At 44.2% G+C, this 22,516-nt stretch overlaps 1 protein-coding gene across 3 annotated transcripts in view; it reads right to left on the bottom strand.

The window, feature by feature from the left end:
* The window catches only part of LOC121314619 (F-actin-uncapping protein LRRC16A-like), a 255,535-nt gene that overhangs the window by 165,074 nt on the left and 67,945 nt on the right, over positions 1-22,516 (bottom strand). For all 3 annotated transcript variants that reach the window (XM_041248065.1, XM_041248066.1, XM_041248067.1), the window contains exons 3-4: positions 15,885-15,935; positions 4,021-4,080 (exon numbers count right to left, since the gene is read on the bottom strand). In XM_041248065.1, the coding sequence (XP_041103999.1) occupies positions 4,021-4,080; positions 15,885-15,935 (111 nt within the window). The remainder of the gene's footprint in view (positions 1-4,020; positions 4,081-15,884; positions 15,936-22,516) is intronic.

Raw genomic sequence — 22,516 nt, 5'->3', positions numbered from 1 at the left:
ATGGACACTGACAGTACCTGTTGCGCTTGGGGGTGTAAATGGAACGCATTGAGCCACGCCTGTAGCGGGTGCATGCACAATAAGCGTTACCGCCATCAGACAGCCTCGATCCCTGTCAAAATAGGGACAGGTGGTGCTGGAGAGCTGCTACCCTGTCGTCTGTCAGGTCTGTCACGCGCATCGTAGTGGAGTCCAGCCGGAGCCCCACATACATCGTACACTGCACCAGCGTCAGCCGACTCTGGGCATCGTTGATGGTGAGGTCCAGCCTCACTAGATGCTCCATCACCAGCGCGATGTGGGCCACCACTCCCTCCCACAATTGGGAAAAGATCAACCACTCGTTGAGGTAGTTCATGACTCTGACCCCCTGCAGCCGCAAGGGGGCGAGGATAGCATCTATGCACTTTGAAAACGTACGGGGAGCTAGGGAGAGGCCAAATGGCAGCACGGAAAATTCGTATACGCTGCCTTGAAAGGTGAAGTGGAGATATTTTCTGTACTGTGGACAAATGGGGACGTGAAAATGCGCTCCCGCAAGTTCACTGTGGTAAACCAGTCGCTCGGCTGGACAGGCTGGAGTATGTGACAATGAGTCAGCATTTGGAACCTCCTCTTGTTCAGAAATTGGTTGAGGTACCGCAGGTCCAGGATGGGGCGAAAGCCATCGTTCTTCTTCGGCACCAGGAAGTATCTCAAGTAGAGGTGGGGCCTACGAGCCGAATGGCACGCTTGTTCAGCAAGGCTGCCACCTTGGTCTGAAGCACTGAGGCCTGAAGCAGAGCCGTCAAGCATGTAGTCATGACACCGCGAAAAGGAGGGGGTCCCAAGCGAAACTGAAGCACATAACCGTATAGTATGGTTGTGAGCACCCACGCATCGGAGGTGCGCGCCAGTAGTGCAGCTGTTGTGCCGTGAATTGGGTCTGAGGCCTCCAGCCCTCAGAGGCCCTGCTGGGGTGGCTGAGGCTGACGCGGGGCTGGCTGCGGTGGTTGCCAAGTGCTGCTGCGTGGAATGGCCACGGCCGCCCCCTCCACGTTGCGGTAGAGTCCTGTCCCTCGCCTGAGATGAGGCCTGTAGGCGATGCCTAAGGTCACCTAGCGGGGCTGTGGGCACTGGCACCATCCTGGTGACTGTCCGTGTCAGGGTTGTGTGCCAGCGGAGTGGGGGGAGGGAGGGAGCAACGCAGCTACTTGCCTCGACACCTTGCATTCCCAAAGAGACCACTGCAGGATCTCCTCCACTGCTGGGCTAAAGGTATGGCCTGGTGATATAGGCGCATCCAAGAGTCCTGCAGGCCGGAGATCTGGAGCAACATGTACGATAATAATCGAAACTCTGTGGCCACCGGCTCTTGTCGCGGGACATCAAGTAAAATACCATCCATGTATGCAACCAGCATGCTGGATGTATTGGCCAAGCGGGTACTCTAAGCCCCCGCCAGGGTAACCCCTGCAGGACGTGTGTCTATGTAACTCTGCATTGCAGGTTCAGCCACAAAGGGTCCTAAGGATACCTTCCACCTGTGGAGCCTTCACCAAGGCTGAGATGGTGGAGTCTACGCAGGGGAACCCGGCCAGGTCCAGCTTCTCTGCCCCCTCCAGCGAGGCCAGTTAGGAACCCTGTCTCAACTGAGCTGGCGCTGTGGCTGGGTGGTTCCAGGAGGAGCACACCTCCTCCATAAAATCAGGGAAAGCAGGCAAGGGTTGGGGTTGGGGAGTCACGTCATGCGGCCGAAAGATGGTGGGGCCTGTTGCCTCTCTAAAAGGTCCATGATCTGGCTGATCTGAGCTTTCATGTTCATAATATCATGTGCCTGCTGTGACTTCTTCACCCGTCTAGCTGTAGGTGACTGAGAGCGGCGGCGGGTGGACACAGACGCCTGCGCACAAGGAATCCCCCCAGAGGGGCTCTGTGACGGCGTCGGGAGGCGTGGCTGGGAAGGGCCAGCTGCGGTGGACGAAAAACACCAGCGTGTGACACTCTCCAGCCAACTGGAGAGCACTCAGGGCTGAAAAGCCACGCAGATGCCGCAAGCGCCTTGTAGGGCTGTGGAGGCGTGCTCGGAGCCTAAGTCCCACAGGCCTCACAGGTATGGAATCCAGCCCTGCCCACAATATAGCTGGTATATACACCGTAAGCACCAAGCACCGGGCTATCCCTTTCACCAAATACTGCGTGTACATCTGCACCGAGTACGGTGCAGCGCCAGGCACAGTGCGCACAGAGTACCTCGTGCACCGAGTACTGTGCAGTGCCGGGCACAGTGCACACAGAGTACCGCGTGCACCGAGTACCGTGCAGCGCCGGGCACAGTGCGCACAGAGTACCGCGTGCACAGAGTACCGTGCAGCGCCGGGCACAGTGCGCACAGAGTACCGCGTGCACCGAGTACCATGCAGCGCCAGGCACAGTGCGCACAGAGTACCGCGTGCACCGAGTACTGTGCAGCACCGGTGCACTTGCCTGTATCGTTACTGTGAGTCAATAAGCACCGTGCGTACTGTGGTACCGAAGTAGCACTGGCTGAGTCTCATGCACCACGGTATTAAAAAACACCAGGTCACACATCTGAGCAGCGCTAGCGTACAACAGGGGGAGAGGGCCGAAGCCACGACGGGCAATTGACTCGTTACAACACAGTAAATACAATACAACATACAAAAACAGTATATATTACAATATATCGGTCCTGTGCAGTGCTGCTGAGCACAGCAGTTGCTCTTGCTGCAGATGTGCTTAGCACCATGTTGCTAACAGGCCTGTGCATAGTATCTGTAAAAAACACAGAAAACACACAAAGAGAAAAATCTATGCTACTAAAACGCAAAAATGAAAAACAAAATAAGCTTCAGCCAGAGCTATGCAGCCTGGGGGGAGAGCACAAAGTCAGCAGACTTATGTTGCTGGATCTCTGGGAAGGAGCAACTCAGGGCACAAGGCAGCAGCGGGACGTAACAAGCAACAGCTTGTAGTGCACACAATAGCCGGAATCAGTAAAAACTATTGCAGCGATTAGTTCAAGTATCACATAAAATTTGTGTAAAAACACAGTAAATGAGAAATATATACAAATAGATGCAACAATGCACTTATCTGAACAAGGCTCACCGATAAGGTCAGTTTTGAAAGGAAAAATGGAGCTGAGATCTGTGAGCGCAGTCCTTTTGTGCCCTCGGGGGCGGCGCTATAACTGCATCACAGACACGCTGAGCAGCTTTGGAATACAATTTTCAGGTTATGTCTTTAGCAGGTAAATACCCATTTGGTAATGGTTAAATTTCATACTCAAAAGGTAACTGTATTTATCAACATGTTACATTTTCTTTCTTACACTGTCGAACATGCTTATTACTGCCAATCGAGGAACAATTTTGAGGTTTAAAATGGGGCCAGACAGTATAGACCGGTGTCATTTGCGAAAACAGCGCAGTCAAATCCTGATCACTTTCACAATTGATAACAAATTTCACTGTAAGAAAGATGATTTCTCCTGTGTGGTTTATACAGTTTTAAGGGTTATGCTTAGTGTATACCGTGTTTTCATATCATCATTAGCACAGTAGCATAAAGTCACTAAATAGCTCAAACACAACAGCTGATATATTTAACTATATGAAGGTGATGTAGACAATTGATCAAAACTGCAACATACCTTAATACAGCCAATGAGATAATATAAACTTGTGTACCAAGATTATGAAAATGTAACTAACATTGCAAGTGATTTTCTTCAGTACATTTCTGTCTGCAAAAATATGTAAAAAGCCAGCTAGTGATTGAGAGGACAGCAGTATTGAATACACCCCAACAAATGACATTAGTATATTGTCCCAAAATGTCTCTCTGGTTGAGGGATGTAATACTGTACCATAAATTGCTAAAACATTCACTAATGGATTTTTCTAAAACTGCTTTAGGTTAGAGGTACTGCACAAATAAAAGCTGGCTTGTTTAATGCATTATATATATGCATTATATTATATATATATTACACACACACACACACAATTTACTTACATGTCCAGGTTTACTGCAATAGATTCTTTGTATTTCGAAATAATTGAAAGTTTGTTCCAGCTAAACAGACAAACAAATAAAAAAGTTCAGTTAATAATGCATTTCATTGAAAGAGAAATTTTTATCAAAATACTCTATAGCTGACAGCTACAAAACATCCTGTTATGAAAAGACACTTTTCTAAATATTTGCCTTCCAGACTGTTATTCCTTTTGTTTAACTCTGAGTAAACTGTATTCAAAGAAATGGGAGGAGGTGAGGTTTGCAACATTGTGCTTCACTGGTCTAGCATTATTTGCTGTGTGGCAGGTTCACCATTAATTTGTCTCGATAGACATATTTGAAAAAAGTTACAAGTGGTATAGAAAAGTTGCGATCTGATTTTAATAAAATAAATACATAAATCCTTGTGACCAAGTACTATGAAATAAGGACTTGGCGTATGACAGGATCCAGATAGAAGTTTTTGTGGCACAGGACTGTTCTCTTCAACACAACACGTTTGTGCTCTTTAACCCCTTGTGTGCTGTATCTCTCTCCCACTGGAACCAATATTGTTCACTGTAAATATCACAAAAAAATCTGTATAAAGTACCAAACGTTTGTTTCTCCAAAAACTTGGTCTTTGTGTACTTTGTTTTATTACCCAGCGCCCCCTGGCAGTGAAGATGGATACGGACCGGTTTCGCTTGGAGCAGGAGCAAATACAGGATGCTCTAGAGACACAAAGACAGCTGCAGTGGGCTAGTTTCTTCTTGCAAGTGGCTGAGGAGATAACTACCCTCTTCCCTTACCCAGAAGCAACAATTACGAGGATGTTCTCAACCCAGCTGAAGCTGTTGAATATGACCACGGATGATGATTCTGAAGCGTATGTGGTGATGTTCAAACATATGGCGTAGACAGCCAGGTGCCCAAAAGAAAACTGGGCCATTACAATTGCTCTCTGTCTTATTGGAGAAGCCCAGGCTGCCTACTGAGCATTGAAACAAAAATGTTTTCCCTGCATCTCTGCCACCCCAATACCAATGGAGGTGTATGTCGGAGGGATCCTTACCTAGTGTCGATAGAGGTGGGACAACGGAGCAGTCACGCTTTAGTTTAGGGTGTAGAAAGTCTTTAATTCGAACCTGGTAAACCCTGCCCCTGTGTTTTTTGTATTAATTTTGTATTTTTAGTTTTATTATTTAAATGAATTGTGTATCATTGTTGTCATTATTAGTGGAGGTCAGAGCATTATTGTGTTGTGTGGGGTGTATTGGGTGGCAGGGAGGCAGTTAAAATCTTCCCTGCAAACACACATGGGAATGTGGCTGGAGCCATCAATTGAATAAGCCACAGGTGAGTGAACAGCCACAGGTGAGTGAGAAATGATGGTAAGAATTAATGTTGATGAAGGTGAGTATTTTGTGTGCTGTGAGGTTTAAATATGTATGAGTGTGTACACAGAGAAATATTGTTGGGGTTTAGGTTGAATTTTTACAAAGTCATGTATTGTATGTGGAAAATCTGCGGCTCTGTCTAAAACCGCAGTATTTTAAAATATATACTTACATATATAAAATATATATTCTGTTTTCTTTAAACTGTTTGTTTGGCCGTTGTGCCTGAATGTTTTGTTTTGGTTATTTGTTTATTATTAAATTGTGCAAAAGAGCCTTTAAACCTGCAGCTTTCGTGTGTTTGAGTCTCTTCCTGGTTAAATACAGCCTGACCAGGAACGTCATCCTGTTCACAGGGTTTGACTTGGCAGCCACTGAGTGCAGTGACAATCTATTGTATCAATGGAGATGCCCAGTCATATCCTACCACTAAAGTTAAGGTTTGTGATCAAAACCGTACTGCAGAGGTAACCGTCACAGTTCCAAAAATACTGCCTTACCCCATGGTTCTGGGGTGGGACTGGACATTTTAATTAAGTAATTGGCAATTCCAAAGTGTGTGTGGCCACCCAAACCCAGACAGTTAAGGAGAAAACCACTGGCATTCCCCTTCAGTCTGACCTGTGCCCCCCCATCCCGTCCCCGAAACTCTGCCCTAACAAAACTAAGAGGAAGCGTAGGGAGGGGACACGGCATAAGTTGGGGGAAGGGGCACCCGGAATATGATTAAGCAGTAAAGGAATAGGGCAGGTGTGCAGTGTGACTTACAGGGTGCTGCTAACCAGGACAGTCGAGACTACCAATTAACTCGTTTTGCCTAATGCACTAAGCTTCTTGGACAGAGACATTGATCTGGTCATGGCACAAAGCAATGACCCGACTTTTAAATTTGTCCAGGGCCAGATTCAGTGTATCGATGGTAAGTGACTTCATCTTTTGGCCCCAATTATACATCCATATTTTTACCAACACAACAGTTGCTGAACAGAGTTTTATGGATCTCTAAGACAGGGCACATTGTGCAGCGGCTGTTATTGCCAAAACCTTTTTGAACTGAGGTGCTCAGGCTGGTCCATGACATCATGTCTGTGGGGCACCTCGACCTACAAAAGACAATGGAAAGAGTCCTGGACAGATTTTATTGGCCAGGCATTTTTCGAGATATACTGACCTATGTGCCGTCATGTTCGATATGCCAATTGACGGCCCCTAAATGTATTAGACCGGCACCCCTGGTACCACTGCCACTTGCGTCCACCCCGCTTCATCGCATTGGGGTAGATATTGTGGGCACTTTTGATGGCACGGATTCGGGATATCGGTTTATTTCAGTAATAGTGGACTGTGCCACCTGATATCCCGAAGACGTCTGTATGTGAAACATCAGTGCACAATCAGTGGCCAATGAGTTGGTGAAGCTGTTTTCTCGGGTGGAAATTCCTGGAGATTCTTACTGACCAGGAGACAGCATTTTTGTCACAGTGCACTCAGCAAGTTTGCAAACTCCTGAAAATACAGTTAATTCGAACATCAATTTACCATCCATTGTCTGATGGTCTGGTTTTGAGTGTTTTAATTGGACGCTAAAACAAATCTTACGCCGCTTTGTTGAAAAAGATATGATCATTTGGGTTAAAATGCTTCCCTAACTTCTGTTTGCCTACAAGAGATACCACAATCATCTACTGCCTTTTCTAACCCTAACCCTAACCACAATCCTCTACTGGCTTTTCTAACCCTAACCCTAACCACAATCCTCTACGGGCTTTTCTAACCCTAACCACAATCCTCTACTGGCTTTTCTAATCCTAACCACAATCCTCCTATGGGCTTTTCTAACCCTAACCACAATCCTCTACGGGCTTTTCTAACCCTAACCACAATCCTCTACGGGCTTTTCTAACCCTAACCTTAAACACAATCCTCTACAGGCTTTTCTAACCCTAACTACGATCCTCTACTGGCTTTTCTAACCCTAACCACAATCCTCTACTGGCTTTTCTAACCCTAACCACAATCTTCTACTGGCTTTTCTAACCTAACCTCAATCCTCTACGGGCTTTTCTAACCCTAACTATAATCCTCTACGGGCTATTCTAACCCGAACCACAATCACAATCCTCTACAGGCTTTCTCCATTTGAGTTATTGTATGGGTAACAGCCCAGAAGTATTCTTGATTTGGTTAAAACAAGGGTGGGAAGCAAATCAAACCAAAGTGCACAATATTGTTAAATATGTTCTAAACATGCGTGACCACTTGGAATTGGTTGGCCACTTTGCTCAGGAAAATATAAAAGCAGCATAGCAGCATTATAATCAAAATGCTTGCATTTGAACATTTCAGCCAGGTGATTGAGTGTTATTATTACTTCCCTCTTCAAAGTGTAAACTGTTTCTGAAATGGCAAGGGCTCTTTGTTAGTTCAGAAAAGCAAATTATGAGATCGGGCAGTTGAATAGATGGCAGGAAAATTTTAGGTTATTATCATAACCCTGGTTCCCTTAAATAGATATGTAACATTTACCTAATGGGATATTTCTCTTATAGCCTGAATTACCTAAGCACTTATATCAAAGCTGCTCCTTTAAGAGCCCAGTGTGCATCTAACACCATCTCCGCCTCCAGGAGATAAATATGAGTGACACATAAGGCTCAGCCCCATTTTTCCTTCAGGCCTGCGGCGTTGGAGTGAACGCAGCGACCTTGAAGGGTAATGGTTACATTTATATTTCAGGGAACCAGGGTTGTGATAAAGTACAAAATGTAACCAATGTATAATGGGATACAATACCCAAGCTGTTGCAAGTAAAGGACTTGTAGATGTGCTAAAAAGAAAGATAAACTGCCTTTAGCATTCTGGCCGAGGACCAATAAGGGTCCATAGCATATAGTTCACAGTGAAGGAGAACCCTCATACAGTGTATATGCTCCAAGGTTAAACTGAGTAACCTCAGCATTTAACACCAGAAGTCCAAAAGTGTGTATGGCTAACTACCCCAGGACTTGAAGTGGATCATAACAAAAAGGTATTAAAAAGCAGAATGAGTGGCTGCTCTTAACACTCTGGTCCCAAAACCAAGGTTGTGCTGATCTATGACATTCAGTCGGTAGAACCTGGCAAAAGTTTGAGGTGTGGCCCTGTGGCAAAGTGCCCACCCCTGTGTGTATTTTATGTTGTATGTTAATGTTGGTGTATAGTCATTGGTACACAGGATATAAACGGGTCTGTGTAACACAATTGTTTAAAAAGTATATTTGTATTTAGGTATGAGGATTGCACAGCATTTCACGTGCAAGTAAAATGTAGTAATATGTGAGCATGGGGAATTGCACTTTATTAATTCACGTGCAGTTGTACCGTGACTCCAATTGAATGATTGATTAGCAATCAAGTCTCGGTACAGCTGCATAAAAGCAGCGTGTTTTCACTCACTCAGGGTTGTGTGTTCAGTGAGTGGAGAACAGGATTGGAAATGGAGGTAATAATAATAATAATAATAATAACAATAGTAGGTAAAATAGAAGCTCACCGTGTTTTGTCTGTATAGTCCGTTTTGTTTGTCTTTTTGTTTTGGCGACGAGTGCCGTGTCCTGTGTCTTGTTTAACTTGCAACCCTTTATTTTCTGTCTGTGCACTATTAAATGCTCAGCGAGACCATTCGCTCAGCTCCACCAAACTCCTCACCTCTCTTTGTTTATTTCCTGGTTCCTGTTTCTGGTCTGACGTCTGACGCACCAGTCCCCTGCAAGTGAGGGAGAGCCTCCGTCGCCAGGAGACTACATGCCACCGCCACCTCCATCGGAGCTGCTTCTGCCTCCGACATCGCCAGAAGCAGAGCAGCAGGAGCTGCAGAGGGTGAATGCCTGCTGGTTTCCTGTCCACCAGCAGAGGGTGAATGCCTGCTGGGTCCCTTTCCACCAGCAGAGGATGAATGCCTGCTGGTATCACTTCCCCCACCAGCAGAGGATGAATGTCTGCTGGTATCACTTCCCCCACCAGCAGAGGATGAATGCCTGCTGGTATCACTTCCCCCACCATCAGAAGAAGAGCTGGTGCTGCCTCTGCCTCCATCACCATCAGGGGGAGAGGAGCAGCTGCCTCTCCATTCACCAGAAGGACCAGGACTAGATGCTGTCCTCAGCAGCCCTGCATAGGCTGCTGAGGGAAGCACGGGGAAGAACCGCCCGGCCACAGTGGCCTGAAGAGGGCCACCCGCTCCACAGCTTGTCCTGACTCCCTGGAACTGCTTCGCCAGGGGTCGCAGTCAGCTCTCCTCTGTCAGTGTGGCCGGAGACCCATCAGAGGGAGAAGCCGGCTATGAAGAAGGGGTGAGAGGTCAGAAGACCACCTTTCCCCGCAGCAATTTCGCTGCAGGAGTTCTGGGGGCTGGAGTCCCCCCAGAGGGAGCTGCAGGGTATAAAGGGGGGAGAGGTCAGGAGACCACCTTCCCCCTCAGCAGTTTTGCTGCCGGAGATCTTGGGGGAGGTCTGGAGACCACCAAGCCCAGCAGCTTTTCCGCTCCCGGCTGAAGGAGTCAGTCTGGGAGCTGTCAACACGTCTGCTGACAGCCGCACCATTGGCAGCATTTCCGCTGCCAGTGGTACAGCGGAAGGAGAGATTTGCCCAACTGTCAGCACATCTGCTGTTCTTGGCCAGGACTTTGAGCGAGACTTTTGGGATTTTAAGGGGGGAGGTGGCCATTGAGGCCATGTGTGCTTTGCACAAGGGGGGCTATATGTGGCAAAGTGCTCGCCCCTGTGTGTATTTTGTGTTGTATGTTAATGTTGGTGTGTAGTCATTGGTACACAGGATATAAATGTCTGTGAAACACGAGTGTTTAAAATGTATATTTGTATTTAGGCATGAGGATTACACAGCACTTCACGTGCAGGTAAAATGAATAATATGTGAGCACAGGGAATTACACTTTTATTAATTCACTTGCCGTTGTACTGAGACTCCAATTGAATGACTAATTAGCAATCGAGTCTCGGTACAGCTGCATAAAAGCAGCATGTTTTCACTCACTCGGGGTTGTGTGTTCGGTGTGTGGAGAATGGGATTGGAGATGGAGTATTTCACCGTGTTTCGTCTGTATAGTCTGTTTTGTTTGTCTTTTTGTTTTGGCGACGAGTGCTGTGTCTTGTTTGTCTTGCAACCTTTTATTTTCTGTCTGTCTGTGCACTATTAAATGCTAAGCGAGACCATTCGCTCAGCTCCACCAATCTCCACCTCTCTTTGGTTGTTTCCTGGTTCCTGTTTCTGATCCGATGTCCCCCTCTCCAGCCGTCTTTGTGACAGGCCCATACAGCAGTGTTACAAATGTCTGTGACAGATGCACCCTGGAATAATGCCAAAGAGGTTGCAAAGCCTCTTGTGGCATGACAAATGGTGTTTTCTGGTGGGGGCAGGTTGGATAGATCATATGCAATCCTGACTGTGTCTACAATCCACCTTGACAGCCACTGTTTAGACAGGGTTTGTCCGTGGAACTTAGCCCCAAAGCAAATAAACATTTGTTTAGATTGCCACCAAACAATAATACACCATTGCCCCAAATGGACAGAGCATATGGAACGTTCTCTCCCTGTCAGACTAGAAAGGAGATGGATGGAAGGCCTCCAATTCCACAATTCATATATATATATATATATATATATATATATATATATATAATATATATATATATATATATATATATATATATATATATATATATATATATATATATATATATAGATAGATAGATAGATATAGATAGATAGATAGATAGATAGATAGATATAGGGTTAGATTCCTCCCTGCCTAAGAACATGTGCAAATGCACATTGGTTTAATTTAATTAGACTTTTGTTAATTGTTTTATTGTTAATTATCCCCTGCGCCTGGCTATCATTGTAAATCAGAGCCAGGTGCAGGGTATTTAAAGAAAGCAGCCACTGTGATCAGGGCTGCTGCTGTGTGGAGGGCCCAGATGATGGTGCTTTCAGCTGATATGAAAAAAAGGTACTGTGTGAAAGGCTTTTTTGTGTTTTGTTAGCTGGTGCAACAGGTAAACAGCTTAGCTGTCCTGTTGTATAGTTTAGGTTCCTGTTCATGTTCAGTTAGTGCTCTAGTAAGAGCTAGGTGTTTGTTTTTGTTTATTTTCTGTAATTAAAAGTGCGTGCCAGCGCTGTTCCTTCCAATCCTGTGTGTTTAAAGAAGGGAAAAGAACCCGAGCGAGCCTTCAGACCCCTGTGCTGTGGAAGCTCCCAGTTTGCACCGATAAAAGAAATTGCCCTAACGAGGACACAATTACCTTACCATTGGCCTCCACCTGTGAACCATTAAAGTTGCTGTCACATTTTCTAGATAAAAACCCCACTGATGAAGGATCATTGGTAAGGCTGTGAATCTGAAGGAAAATGAAGACCAAAGAGCATTCTACAGAAGTTAGAGATAAAGTAATACAAATGCATAGATTAGGGAAAGGGTACAAAACAATATCCAAGTATTTTGGAATCCCAGTAAGCACAGTTGGATCAATAATCAGGAAATGGAAGCTTCATCACACCACCCAGGCACTGCCAAAAAAAGGCTGTCCCACAAAACTCAGCGCTCAAGCAAGAAGGAGACTTGTGAGAGAAGCCACAGAGAGGCCAACAATTACTTTGAAGGAGCTACAGAGTTCAATGGCTGGGAGTGGAGTAATGGTGCACCAGTCAACCATATCAAGAGCTCTGCATAACACTGGCCTGTATGGGAGGGTGGCAAGAAAGAAGCCATTACTCAAAAAGTACCATCTGAAAGCACATCTGGAGTTTGCCAGAAAGCATGAGAGTGACCCAGCTGCGATGTGGGAAAAGGTTTTGTGGTCATATGAGACCAAGATAGAGCTTTTTGGGCAAAACTCAAAGCGCTATGTGTGGCGCAAACCTAACACTGCCCTTGCCTCAAGACACACCATCCCTACAGTGAAGTATGGTGGTGGCAGCATCATGCTGTGGGGATGCATCTCATCAACAGGGACTGGGCATCTTGTTACAATTGAAGGAAGAATGGATGGAGCAAAATACAGGAAAATACTGCAAGAGAATCTGCTTCAGTCCGCTAAAAAACTGAGGCTTGGGAGGAAATTCACTTTCCAGCAGGACAACGATCCCAAGCACAAGGCCAAAGCAACATTGGAGTGGCTCAAGAACAAAAAGGTGGATGTCCTACAGTGGCCCAGTCAAAGTCCTGATCTCAATCCCATTGAGAATCTGTGGCACTATTTGAAAATTGCAGTCCACAAGCGTCATCCAACCAACCTGGAGCAAATCTGCCAAGAAGAATGGGCCAAAATCACGCCAACACTGTGTGCAAAGCTGGTACATACTTACCCCAAAAGACTTAAAGCTGTTATTGCAGCGAAAGGTGGCTCTACCAAATATTAATGTGTGGGGGCTGAATACTTTTTGAGTTAAAATTCCTCCCTGCTAAACATGTGAAAATGCACAGTGGGTGAATGGGCTAAGGGTTTTGAATTGTGTTAATTGTTTTTATTGTTTAGTTAATCCCCTGCACCTGGTGCTAATTGTAAATTGGAGCCAGGTGCAGGGTATTTAAGAGAGGCAGCCAGCCTGCTAGAGGCTGCTGAGAAAAGAGCCCGACTGTGTGTGTGTGAGAGCAGTCGTATCAAAGAAAGGTATTGTGTGGAACGTGAGTTTGAGTTTTTGTGTGACAGGTAAACGGCTTAGCCGTCCTGTGGTTTAGTGAGGAACCAGTCTATGTTTATTCAGAGCTCCAAGAGGGAGCTAGGTGTTTGTTTTGTTTTCATTTCGGTGTTTATTAAAAGTGCGCGCAAGCACTAAGAAAACTCCATTTTGAGTCCTGGGTCTATTTTAAAGGGGCAACGAACGAAGAGAGTTGCAAGGATCGTTTACATATGGTGGCAGCGTCTGTGGGCACCCCTATGACCCAATAAAATGGAGAGTTTGTGGAAATTAATCGCTGCTCAAAAAGAACATAACAGAAGACTAAAAGAGTCGATCGCTGCTCAAGAAGAGCAGAATAGAGAGTGGAGGCAGGAATTTGGACTGCCAGAGCCAGAGCTCCCAGAGCCCAGAGAGAAGGAGCCGACGGAGCTGGAGCTACTGCTCCAAAAATGGGAGCAGCAAGAAAAGCCCTGCTGTTGCTTCCAGAGCCTCGAGAGGAGGAGCTGCCGCTTCCAGAGCCTAGAGAGGAGGAGCTGCCACTTCCAGAGCTCAGAGAGATGGAGCTGCCGCTCCCAGAGCCCAGAGAGAAAACAAAAAGATTAATGGATAAAAAGGATAAGCAACCAGAGAGAGAGAAGCAAGATAGAGGAGGAGCCATCGCTCCCAGAGCCCAGAGAGGAGGAGCCCAGAGAGGAGGAGCCGTCGCTCCCAGAGCCCAGAGAGGAGGAGCCGCCGCTCCCAGAGCCCAGAGAGGGCCCACAGGTGTGGTCCCTTGCCCCGTGCTCCTGGACACCCTGCCGGTATTCCTAAATCTCCCTGCGTTGAACCTGGAGCCCAGGAGTCTACAGCACTGGCCACAGCTTTTCTCCTGGTTCCCTTCTCCACTCTCCCCGAACACCTAGACATCGCTGGGCTGCTGCCAGACATCGCTAGTGCTCCCCCTGTTCGCTGCTTCATTCCCCCTGGGTGATCGGACATCGCAGCGTCGGACCCCAGTGGAAAACCTCTGTCCACTGCTGCATCCTCCTGTTCCCCGGTCGTCGCTTTGGTCGGCCCTGTCATACCGACGGGGTCCCTTGTTGCCGGTTCGTGGTCCCTTCCCAGATGTGCCGGAAGGTTCGACCCACCCTCAAGTCCGCCCGTGGAAGAGGGCGGAAATTGACATTTCAGGACTTGAGTGTGGATGGTTGTGTTTTAGGGGAGGGGGTGGCCTTGGTATGGCCGGTCAGTGTTGCACACTTGGGGGGGAGGATATGTAAGATAGCAGGAAGGGGGTTAAAATTCCTCCCTGCTAAACATGTGAAAATGCACAGTGGGTGAATGAGCTAAGGGTTTTGAATTGTGTTAATTGTTTTTATTGTTTAGTTAATCCCCTGTACCTGGTGCTAATTGTAAATTGGAGCCAGGTGCAGGGTATTTAAGAGAGGCAGCCAGTCTGCTAGAGGCTGCTGAGAAAAGAGCCTGACTGTGTGTGTGTGAGAGCAGTCGTATCAAAGGAAGGTATTGTGTGGAACGTGAGTTTGAGTTTTTGTGTGACAGGTAAACGGCTTAGCCGTCCTGTGGTTTAGTGAGGAACCAGTCTATGTTTAGTCAGAGCTCCAAGAGGGAGCTAGGTGTTTGTTTTGTTTTCATTTCGGTGTTTATTAAAAGTGCGTGCAAGCGCTAAGAAAACACCACTTTGAGTCCAGGGTCTATTTAAAAGGTGCAACGAACGGAGAGAGTTGCAAGGATCTTTTACTATATATATATATATATATATATATATATATATATATATATATATATATATATATATATATATATATATATACTCCTTTCACACACAAATCCCACTACTGAGCTGTGGCAGAGACGTTTTAAAAAGTATTTAATATACCCCCCCATTCACACAGCCAAAGGGATCTGACAGTACAACTTTCAAACCTGTCAGTCAACAGATCGTTATCATGGCAACAGTGATTCACCCATAAATTACATCATCATGCACCGGTGTAAATGAGAGGTTAGATTAGAGGCAGTGTATGCGTTTTGATTAAAATAATAATACACTTTGATATAGCTTATATATACACATGTCTTCCTGAAAAAGAACTGTGACCACCAGCAATGCAATTTCTCACAGTTTAAGATATTTTACTTTTGGTTGCAAAAAAAAGGATCCTCTAATGTCAGCACGTTTCCTTTCCAATGCACAAGAAAGGTGGCACTGGAGCATCAGTAAGCTCCAGTTGTTTCTCAATGTGTTTCAAACTTTCATTTGAGTGACAAATGGCACAGAAAGACAGCACTGCAGTTACATACATATATACAGGCTTTAGAGCCATAAAAAGGAACAGCGTAATTGAACTGGGCGAAGGAAATTTAATTTAGTCTTGCCTCTATTATGGGAGAGGACATTGGTATGGCCTTGTTTTAAAAAGCCAATGTGCAAAAACTGGACATACCAATACTAAGATAATTGTGATTATCAGGACCGATTTAACTGATAATTGAGAACTGAAAATGTCATCAAGTGCGTCAGTTAACCTGCCCAGTCTGTTGTTGATTTGACATAAGAAATCATAACATTTTCTATTTTAGTCAACAGGGACAAGATGGGTGAAGCTGACAAATCTGCTCTAGAAGGTTTGATGAAGCTTAAGTGTCCTCAATTTGCAAGTATTAAAAGATGATAAAATAAAAAATATATATAAAACCGATATCCTGATGTTTCAAGCTTTTTGATATACAGTAAGCATACTGAGTGAAGAGCACTGCACTTTTTGTGTATTTTTCTGACTGGAAAGCTGAGCCTTTATTGTACCTTGGTGGGGATTCGGGCTGTCAACAGATAAGCTCGGTGTGATGCAAGTACCTGCAGGAAGAAAAAGAAAAAGGTTAGAAAAGGTAAAATACATACATAATCACTTCCTAGCTGTCAGGACTTTTTACAACACAGCAGTGATTTGCCATAGATATAAACCTCCAAATCAACATCACTTTTTCACGTTAAGATGATCCACTAGCATTTAGAAAATTAATTTTTGTGTAGCCTTCTGTTATTGCATGACGTGTCAATATTGCATGACCAATGAACGATCCACCTGGCCTTTCCCAAAAATGAGGTGATCTGTTGCCATCATGTATGACATGTAAAGCTTTAAAATATAAAAATAAAATAAAGTTTTTATTCAGATTGGAAAAATAGTAGAAAAATGGAAGTTATGCAATCATAACCAGAGGTTAAAACAATATGCCAGTATAACAATGAAGTTATACCAGAAAACAGCAGCAACAACTTAATAGAACAATCATAAAAAAAAAAAAAAAACCCAGCTGTGCAACAAATATTAAGACAATAACTCAGAATGTACTGTCTCTATATTCTACAAACAAAGTCATATGCCCTCAATATGGTAGCCATACTAGTCAGAGGCAGAAGTGGAAAGTAATGAAGTAGAAATACTTTGATACACTACTTAAATATTTGTTTTTGGGATCTGTACTTTAAGTACTTTTTTATTTTTATTTTTATGTTTGTTTAGAAAATATTGTACTTTTTACTCCACTACATTTCCCAGAGCATCTCGTTACTCGTTCTTTCAGTACACTGACACTTGTGATGGCTAGAATTCTGACTGGGTAAAGCACAGCCGCATGCGCAGTGTCTGATGATGACATAGTGGGTGAGTTAAGTAAGTGATCGGCTCAGAGCGGCTCAGTAAAAGAATCAACTTAACGGCTGAGCATTTTTCATGTGATCAGAGTGAGCGAACGGAATGGCCACCTGCAGGAAACAAGTGGAGATGACAGGCAGGATTGACAAATACGTTTGTCAAGAACGATGGACTGGTTTCGACTTATGAAGTTATGTATTAATTGGTTAAATAGGATGGTAAAAAATGTTGTTTTCAAATTTGTATCCTTTAATTTCACTTTTAAAAAATGTAGAGCTGCGTAGCAGGAAATGGTGTTGAGATGACTTCAGGCCAGAAGGCGGAACAAACACACACAGTATTTTTGTTTTAAATACAAACAATGCAAAGCAACAGGTTGCCCCAGGCGATGCGGAGCAACAGGCTGCCCCAGGCGATGCGGAGCAACAGGCTGCCCCAGGCGATGCAGATGTAGCATCCTTGGCTGGTGCAAGGCAGGCATCCTTGGACGGTGCGAGGCAGGCATCCCTGGGCGAGGCGAAGCAGGCATCCCTGGGTGGTGCGAGGCAGGGCAGCAGCGGACCCTCGGGAGACGACGGCAGGAGGATAGCCAGGCCTAGTTGTGGTGCGGGGGTTGGCCCTCTTCGCTGCCACTGCAGACAGGCGTTTCTCCCCCGTGATCCCCTCAGCAACCTATGCAGCGGCTGCTGAGGTCCGGCAGCATCCTGCCTTGGTCCCTCCAATGCTGAAGGTAGAAGCAGCTCCTGCCTCTCTCCCTCTAGCTGGGTTGGAGACAGAGGCAGCTCCTGCAGCTCTGCTCCTGGTGGTGGTGGAGACAAAGGCAGCTCCTGCTGCTCTTCTCCAGGTGGTGAAGGTGGTGGAGACAGAGGCAGCTCCTGCTGCTCTGCTCCTGCTGGTGGAGACAGAGGCAGCTCCTGCTGCTCTGTCCTGCTGGTGGAGACAGAGGCAGCTCCTGCTGCTCTGCATCTGGCGAAGGCAGCAGGGGCTCCTCCCCTTCTGGCGGCGAAGGCGGCAGGGGCTCCTCCCCTTCTGGCGGCGAAGGCGGCAGGGGCTCCTCCCCTTCTGGCGGCAGTGGGGAAACCAGCAGGCATGCTCCCTCTGATGGTGGAGGTGGGAGCGGTACATAGTCCTCCCACGGTGGTGGAGCTGCCACCAGCAGGTACTCTCCTTCTGCTGGTGGAGGTGGAAGAGACAAGCAGTCCTCCCATGGCGGTGGAGGTGGACGCACCGACTCCCCCCTCTTGGGCACAGGACGTTTGGGCTCCTCCCACTCAGGCACAGGACGTTCAGGCTCCTCTCACTCAGGTGCAGGACATTTCTTTTGCGTGAGGGGGCAGATAGCTGGGAAATGTCCCCACTCCCCATAGATGCAGCAGCAATACCACACTCCCATGCTGTAGAGGAGGGCATCCCAGCTAACCTCCTCTTGTGGCTGTGGCTCCACCTCTTCTTCCTGAGGTGGCGAGTGGTAACCGTCGGGCGACACGTGGCCTGACTTGCCCACCTCAAAGCACCACTCCTCCCCCCTCAAGCATGTCAGGCAGACCTGCTGTGGCTGTTGCTGCTCCTTCCTCCAGCGCCTCCTTTTTCCTCCCATCCTTCTTCCTCTTCCTCCAATCTTTTCTCCCAAAAAAAATAATAATAATAAAAAGAAAACTGAAACTGCAGTACCCTTCTGGCTTGAGTCCAGGAGGCGCTGGTGATCCCACCACTGCCACCACGTGTGGCAGGAAATGGCGTTGCAGTGACGTCAGGCCAGAAGGTGGAACAAACACAGACAGGCAAGTACTGCAGTTCATAGGCGCGGCTTGCGCCATTTTTATTTTAAATACAACAAAAATAAATAAAATATTTAAACAAAAGAAACACAAAAATAAGAGACAAACAAAAACAAATCACGCACACAATAATAACTGTTAAAGTCCGGCTGGGCAATAGCCTTCACGGATCCTTTAAGCGTTTTTAGTTTCATTTTCTCTTCTCTCTCCGCTTGTTCCGCCTCTCGAACACCCCACCCCGGAGTGCACAGAGCTGCAAGTATTTATACAGGTGACCATCTCCCGATTAGCAACAAATTAATCATTTACTTTGGGAGATGGCCACCTTCTGCACAGGTTTTTAATGTGGATGGGGCTTCCAATCCACGCTACAAAACAATAGCAAAACTAAAAACACAGCTACGTCATCATACAATAAATAATAAATAAATAAACAAGTCTGTTGATGCCTAACCAGAGGCCGTTTTGATTTTTAAAATAACCAATCAACAAACACAGCGTTTAGCTGTGGAGGATGCATTAGTAGTTTAGAAGCATAACAGGAATCTACAAGCAGTTTCAAAACAGGATTTCACATTTTTAACATTAGAGCCTAAAATTGTTTCATGAATTGTGTTTTATTTATGGATAAAGGTTGTGACTAAAATTTTAATTCCTAATTTGAGATTTAAATTAAGCATTTGAGTCTAAATGGGCGCGCTTAATCGTGTGGTAATGCCTGCTTCGTGCAGTTACATGTCCGGGCCGATGGCGAGAAGGCTCCTGAGGGCTCAAATGGTATTAGAATATGGATACATTAAACAAAATTAAAAAATTATGTTTTTCTAATAGTTTGATGAATAACTGATTTAATGAATAACTAGCTTTTGTTGCTAAGCGTTTACCTCAGTATTCCATGAGTAATGTGGTTTTCTCAAAAAACATCTGCGGTCTGTTCAGTCTCTGGTTTAATCCATGCGGTGGACCCTGTAGGCAACTTCCACTGCGGCATAAATAACAATTTAATACACACAGTATTTAATTAAAATATTCTATTTACATGCAGCTGTTGGTACCGTGTTTTGTGAAGTGTTTGTTATTGCTAAAAATTAATTAATTAATTAATTAAAAAATAGGATTTGAGTGCATATTTGTACAGCCAGCTAAATACCAGTATTTACTTTTAGGAAACTTTTTGTTGTTTTTATGCTTTTATGTGACATTGGTAATCATGCTTTTGTGTTCATAAAGTTTATTCTAAGTGCTGTCAAAGAACAGGTACCATGTGTGTTTTGCTGGTGATCCGTTGAAATAAAGTTATTGAATGTCAGTCTGCATCCATTTGTTTTATAACTTGTGAATAAAACCATAGAGTGGTTACTATAGCTGCTGATTAACACTATTTTCGATTGAGTTTTAAAAAAAAAACAAAAAAAAACTATTTGCTATTCTAAATTTAAATAGATACAGGAAGGACAGCTAGGAAGAAGACATTGACACACTTTGTTCAGAGTGTGTGTACAATAAGAAAGGAGATGTCCTTCCATCAAGCAGGAAAGGGTCAATAATATTAGAAACGAATGCATACCGTAGGTCTGCAGTACTTTACTCTTGAGTACTTTTAAGATATAATACTTACTTTTACTGAAGTTGTTTTCTAGAAGGATACTTTGACTTTTACTTAATTAATTTTTTTTTTCAAGTAACAGTACTTTTACTCAAGTAACACGTATGAATATACTTTTTCCACATCTGGTCAGAGGTCAATGCCAAAGTAACGCATACATTTTGCACGCAGTTCTTAAATAACCATGGAGATATGAAGTCACTACTTCAAATGGTGTTAGATATGGAGGCCATGATATTGTGGTGGAATCTTTGTAAAATTATCATCACAAAGCAGTTTTTCTTGTGCAATACCCATAAATTTGACCTGAATCACAAGATACAGTTGTGCTCTAAGTAAGAAGCCAGTAAAAGCATTAGGTCTTTATCATCCAGAAACCAAAAAGTCACATAAAACCAATTAGGCAGCCTCTTCAATCAAAGTAAAGGTTCACAAGGAGTTTCCATTGAGCTGAAAATATGAAGTTGGTATTTATCGATAGTACTTAAGAGTTTTTTTTTTTTTTAATGCCCTCTCCATGCAGTTTGTTTTGGTCCGGAAGCATTTTAATTTATTAAAAATATAAAAATGTATATAATCATGATTCTTTTTAAGATTTAGACTACAGAGACAGAGTAATAGTGGGGTAGTTTAAGACATTTTGATTGTTTTAGTGCCCCGTCTGGGGAATTTTGTCTTGCTGCGGCTTTCTCCAACTCTCTGTTTTAATATACAGGTAGTACGACTGGAAAAAAAAAAAAAAAAAAAAAAAAAAAAAACATTGTAGTTTCAAACTATAACAACTAACTAAATCAGGGACTGTTCAATCCTGATATCTCAGACATATATATGTGCCTCAACAATATATCTAAACAAAATGACTAGTCACGGAATCATCACACTGTAGTAATCCATTTCACGTTACTTGGAAGTAACAGAAATACAACTAGAAAGAAAAAAAAAAAACATGCTGTAAGTAACTTACGTGACAAACTTGATTAGAACATGAATGTTAAAATAACCTTCCTTGTTGAGCCATCTTTAGTTTAACACAAGCTTGACGTGCCTACAACCAGCTGTAGTAGAGGTATTACATATGGCAATGTATAAGGTTCCCACCAGAGTTTTCCGGTTACTTTTATTTTAAAATACTACATTTGTATTACTGTATTATATACAAGTATTATTGTACCAGAAAATAAAATAAAAAGCACATTCTTTTTGTTATGAGATGTTGTCTGGGTTGTCAGGTATAGAGGCTTACTCCTTTAAGAAGAAATGCATGCTGGGATATCAGCTGACCCCTTGACAGCTAATGGCAGAAGGTGAATGGGAGAGGGGGATCTGAGGAGGATGAAGCAGCGAGAGATTGGGAGACAGTGCACCAGACTCAAAATAAATCTGGGTCAGACTCCAATACTTGGTACCAATAGGCACTGTAACATTTGTTTAAGTTTATCTATTGTAAAAAGCTATTTTATTGAGGTTAATGTTTGTTAATATTTGGTATGTCACAAACACATGCAAAAAAGTGCATTACTTTTACTTTAAGTATATTCACAAATATTGACAAAAACAGTGCACGTCATGAAAAGAAACAGGTATTTGTGACATGTACCTTAGGCCCTGTCCACACTATGCCTTTAAAAGTGCTAAATATGCAGCATTTAATACTCAAGAACTGGATTCGAGACCACCTCGGGGTAGTCAGGCAAGATATGAAGGTAAAAACAAAAATTGTTTTGTAATCAACAGCTTTTTTCTGAGTTTAATTATGAAAATAGAATTAGCTCAATTTGTTTAAAGGAATATCACCTGATTAAAACCTGAAAACTTGAAGGCCTACTTGTGTGTGTGTTTGCATTTACTTTTTAAAAAATACTTATGTTATTTATTTTTATCAATATGGATCTCTATTAATATGGGGCTGTGACAGGCTGGCTTCAGTGGTGGTCAGACCAGAAGAAAACACACAGCACTGCGAGTGATATGGTAAATGCACTTGCTTGTGCCAGTTTATTGCAAAACAAAAGATTGATCCAAAACGGCGCACCAAAACAGGACACGCCACTTGTGGGCAAAGTAAATAGGCAAACAAAAACATACTAACAGACAAAACAAGTGGATGAATGTTAAACAAGCAAGTACCGTGCTGGCACTCCAGCATGACTAAATAACAGCAATTGTTATTTAATTTTAAATTACCTCTCCTCTCTCTCACCCATTCTCCACTTCCAGAACACACAACCCTGAGTGAGTGAAAACATGCTGCTTTTATGCAGTTGTACCCAGACTCGATTGCTAATCAATCATTCAATTGGAGTCTCGGTACAACTGCACATGAATTAATTTTGTGCAATTTCCCATGCTCACATATTATTACATTTTACCAGCACATGAAGTGCTGTGCAATCCT

This window comes from Polyodon spathula, chromosome 4, assembly GCF_017654505.1.
Source record: "Polyodon spathula isolate WHYD16114869_AA chromosome 4, ASM1765450v1, whole genome shotgun sequence".
In the NCBI taxonomy this organism is placed as follows: Eukaryota; Metazoa; Chordata; class Actinopteri; order Acipenseriformes; family Polyodontidae; genus Polyodon; species Polyodon spathula.
The sequence above is the reverse complement of the archived record's forward strand: the minus strand, read 5'-3'. Positions and strand labels throughout refer to the sequence as shown.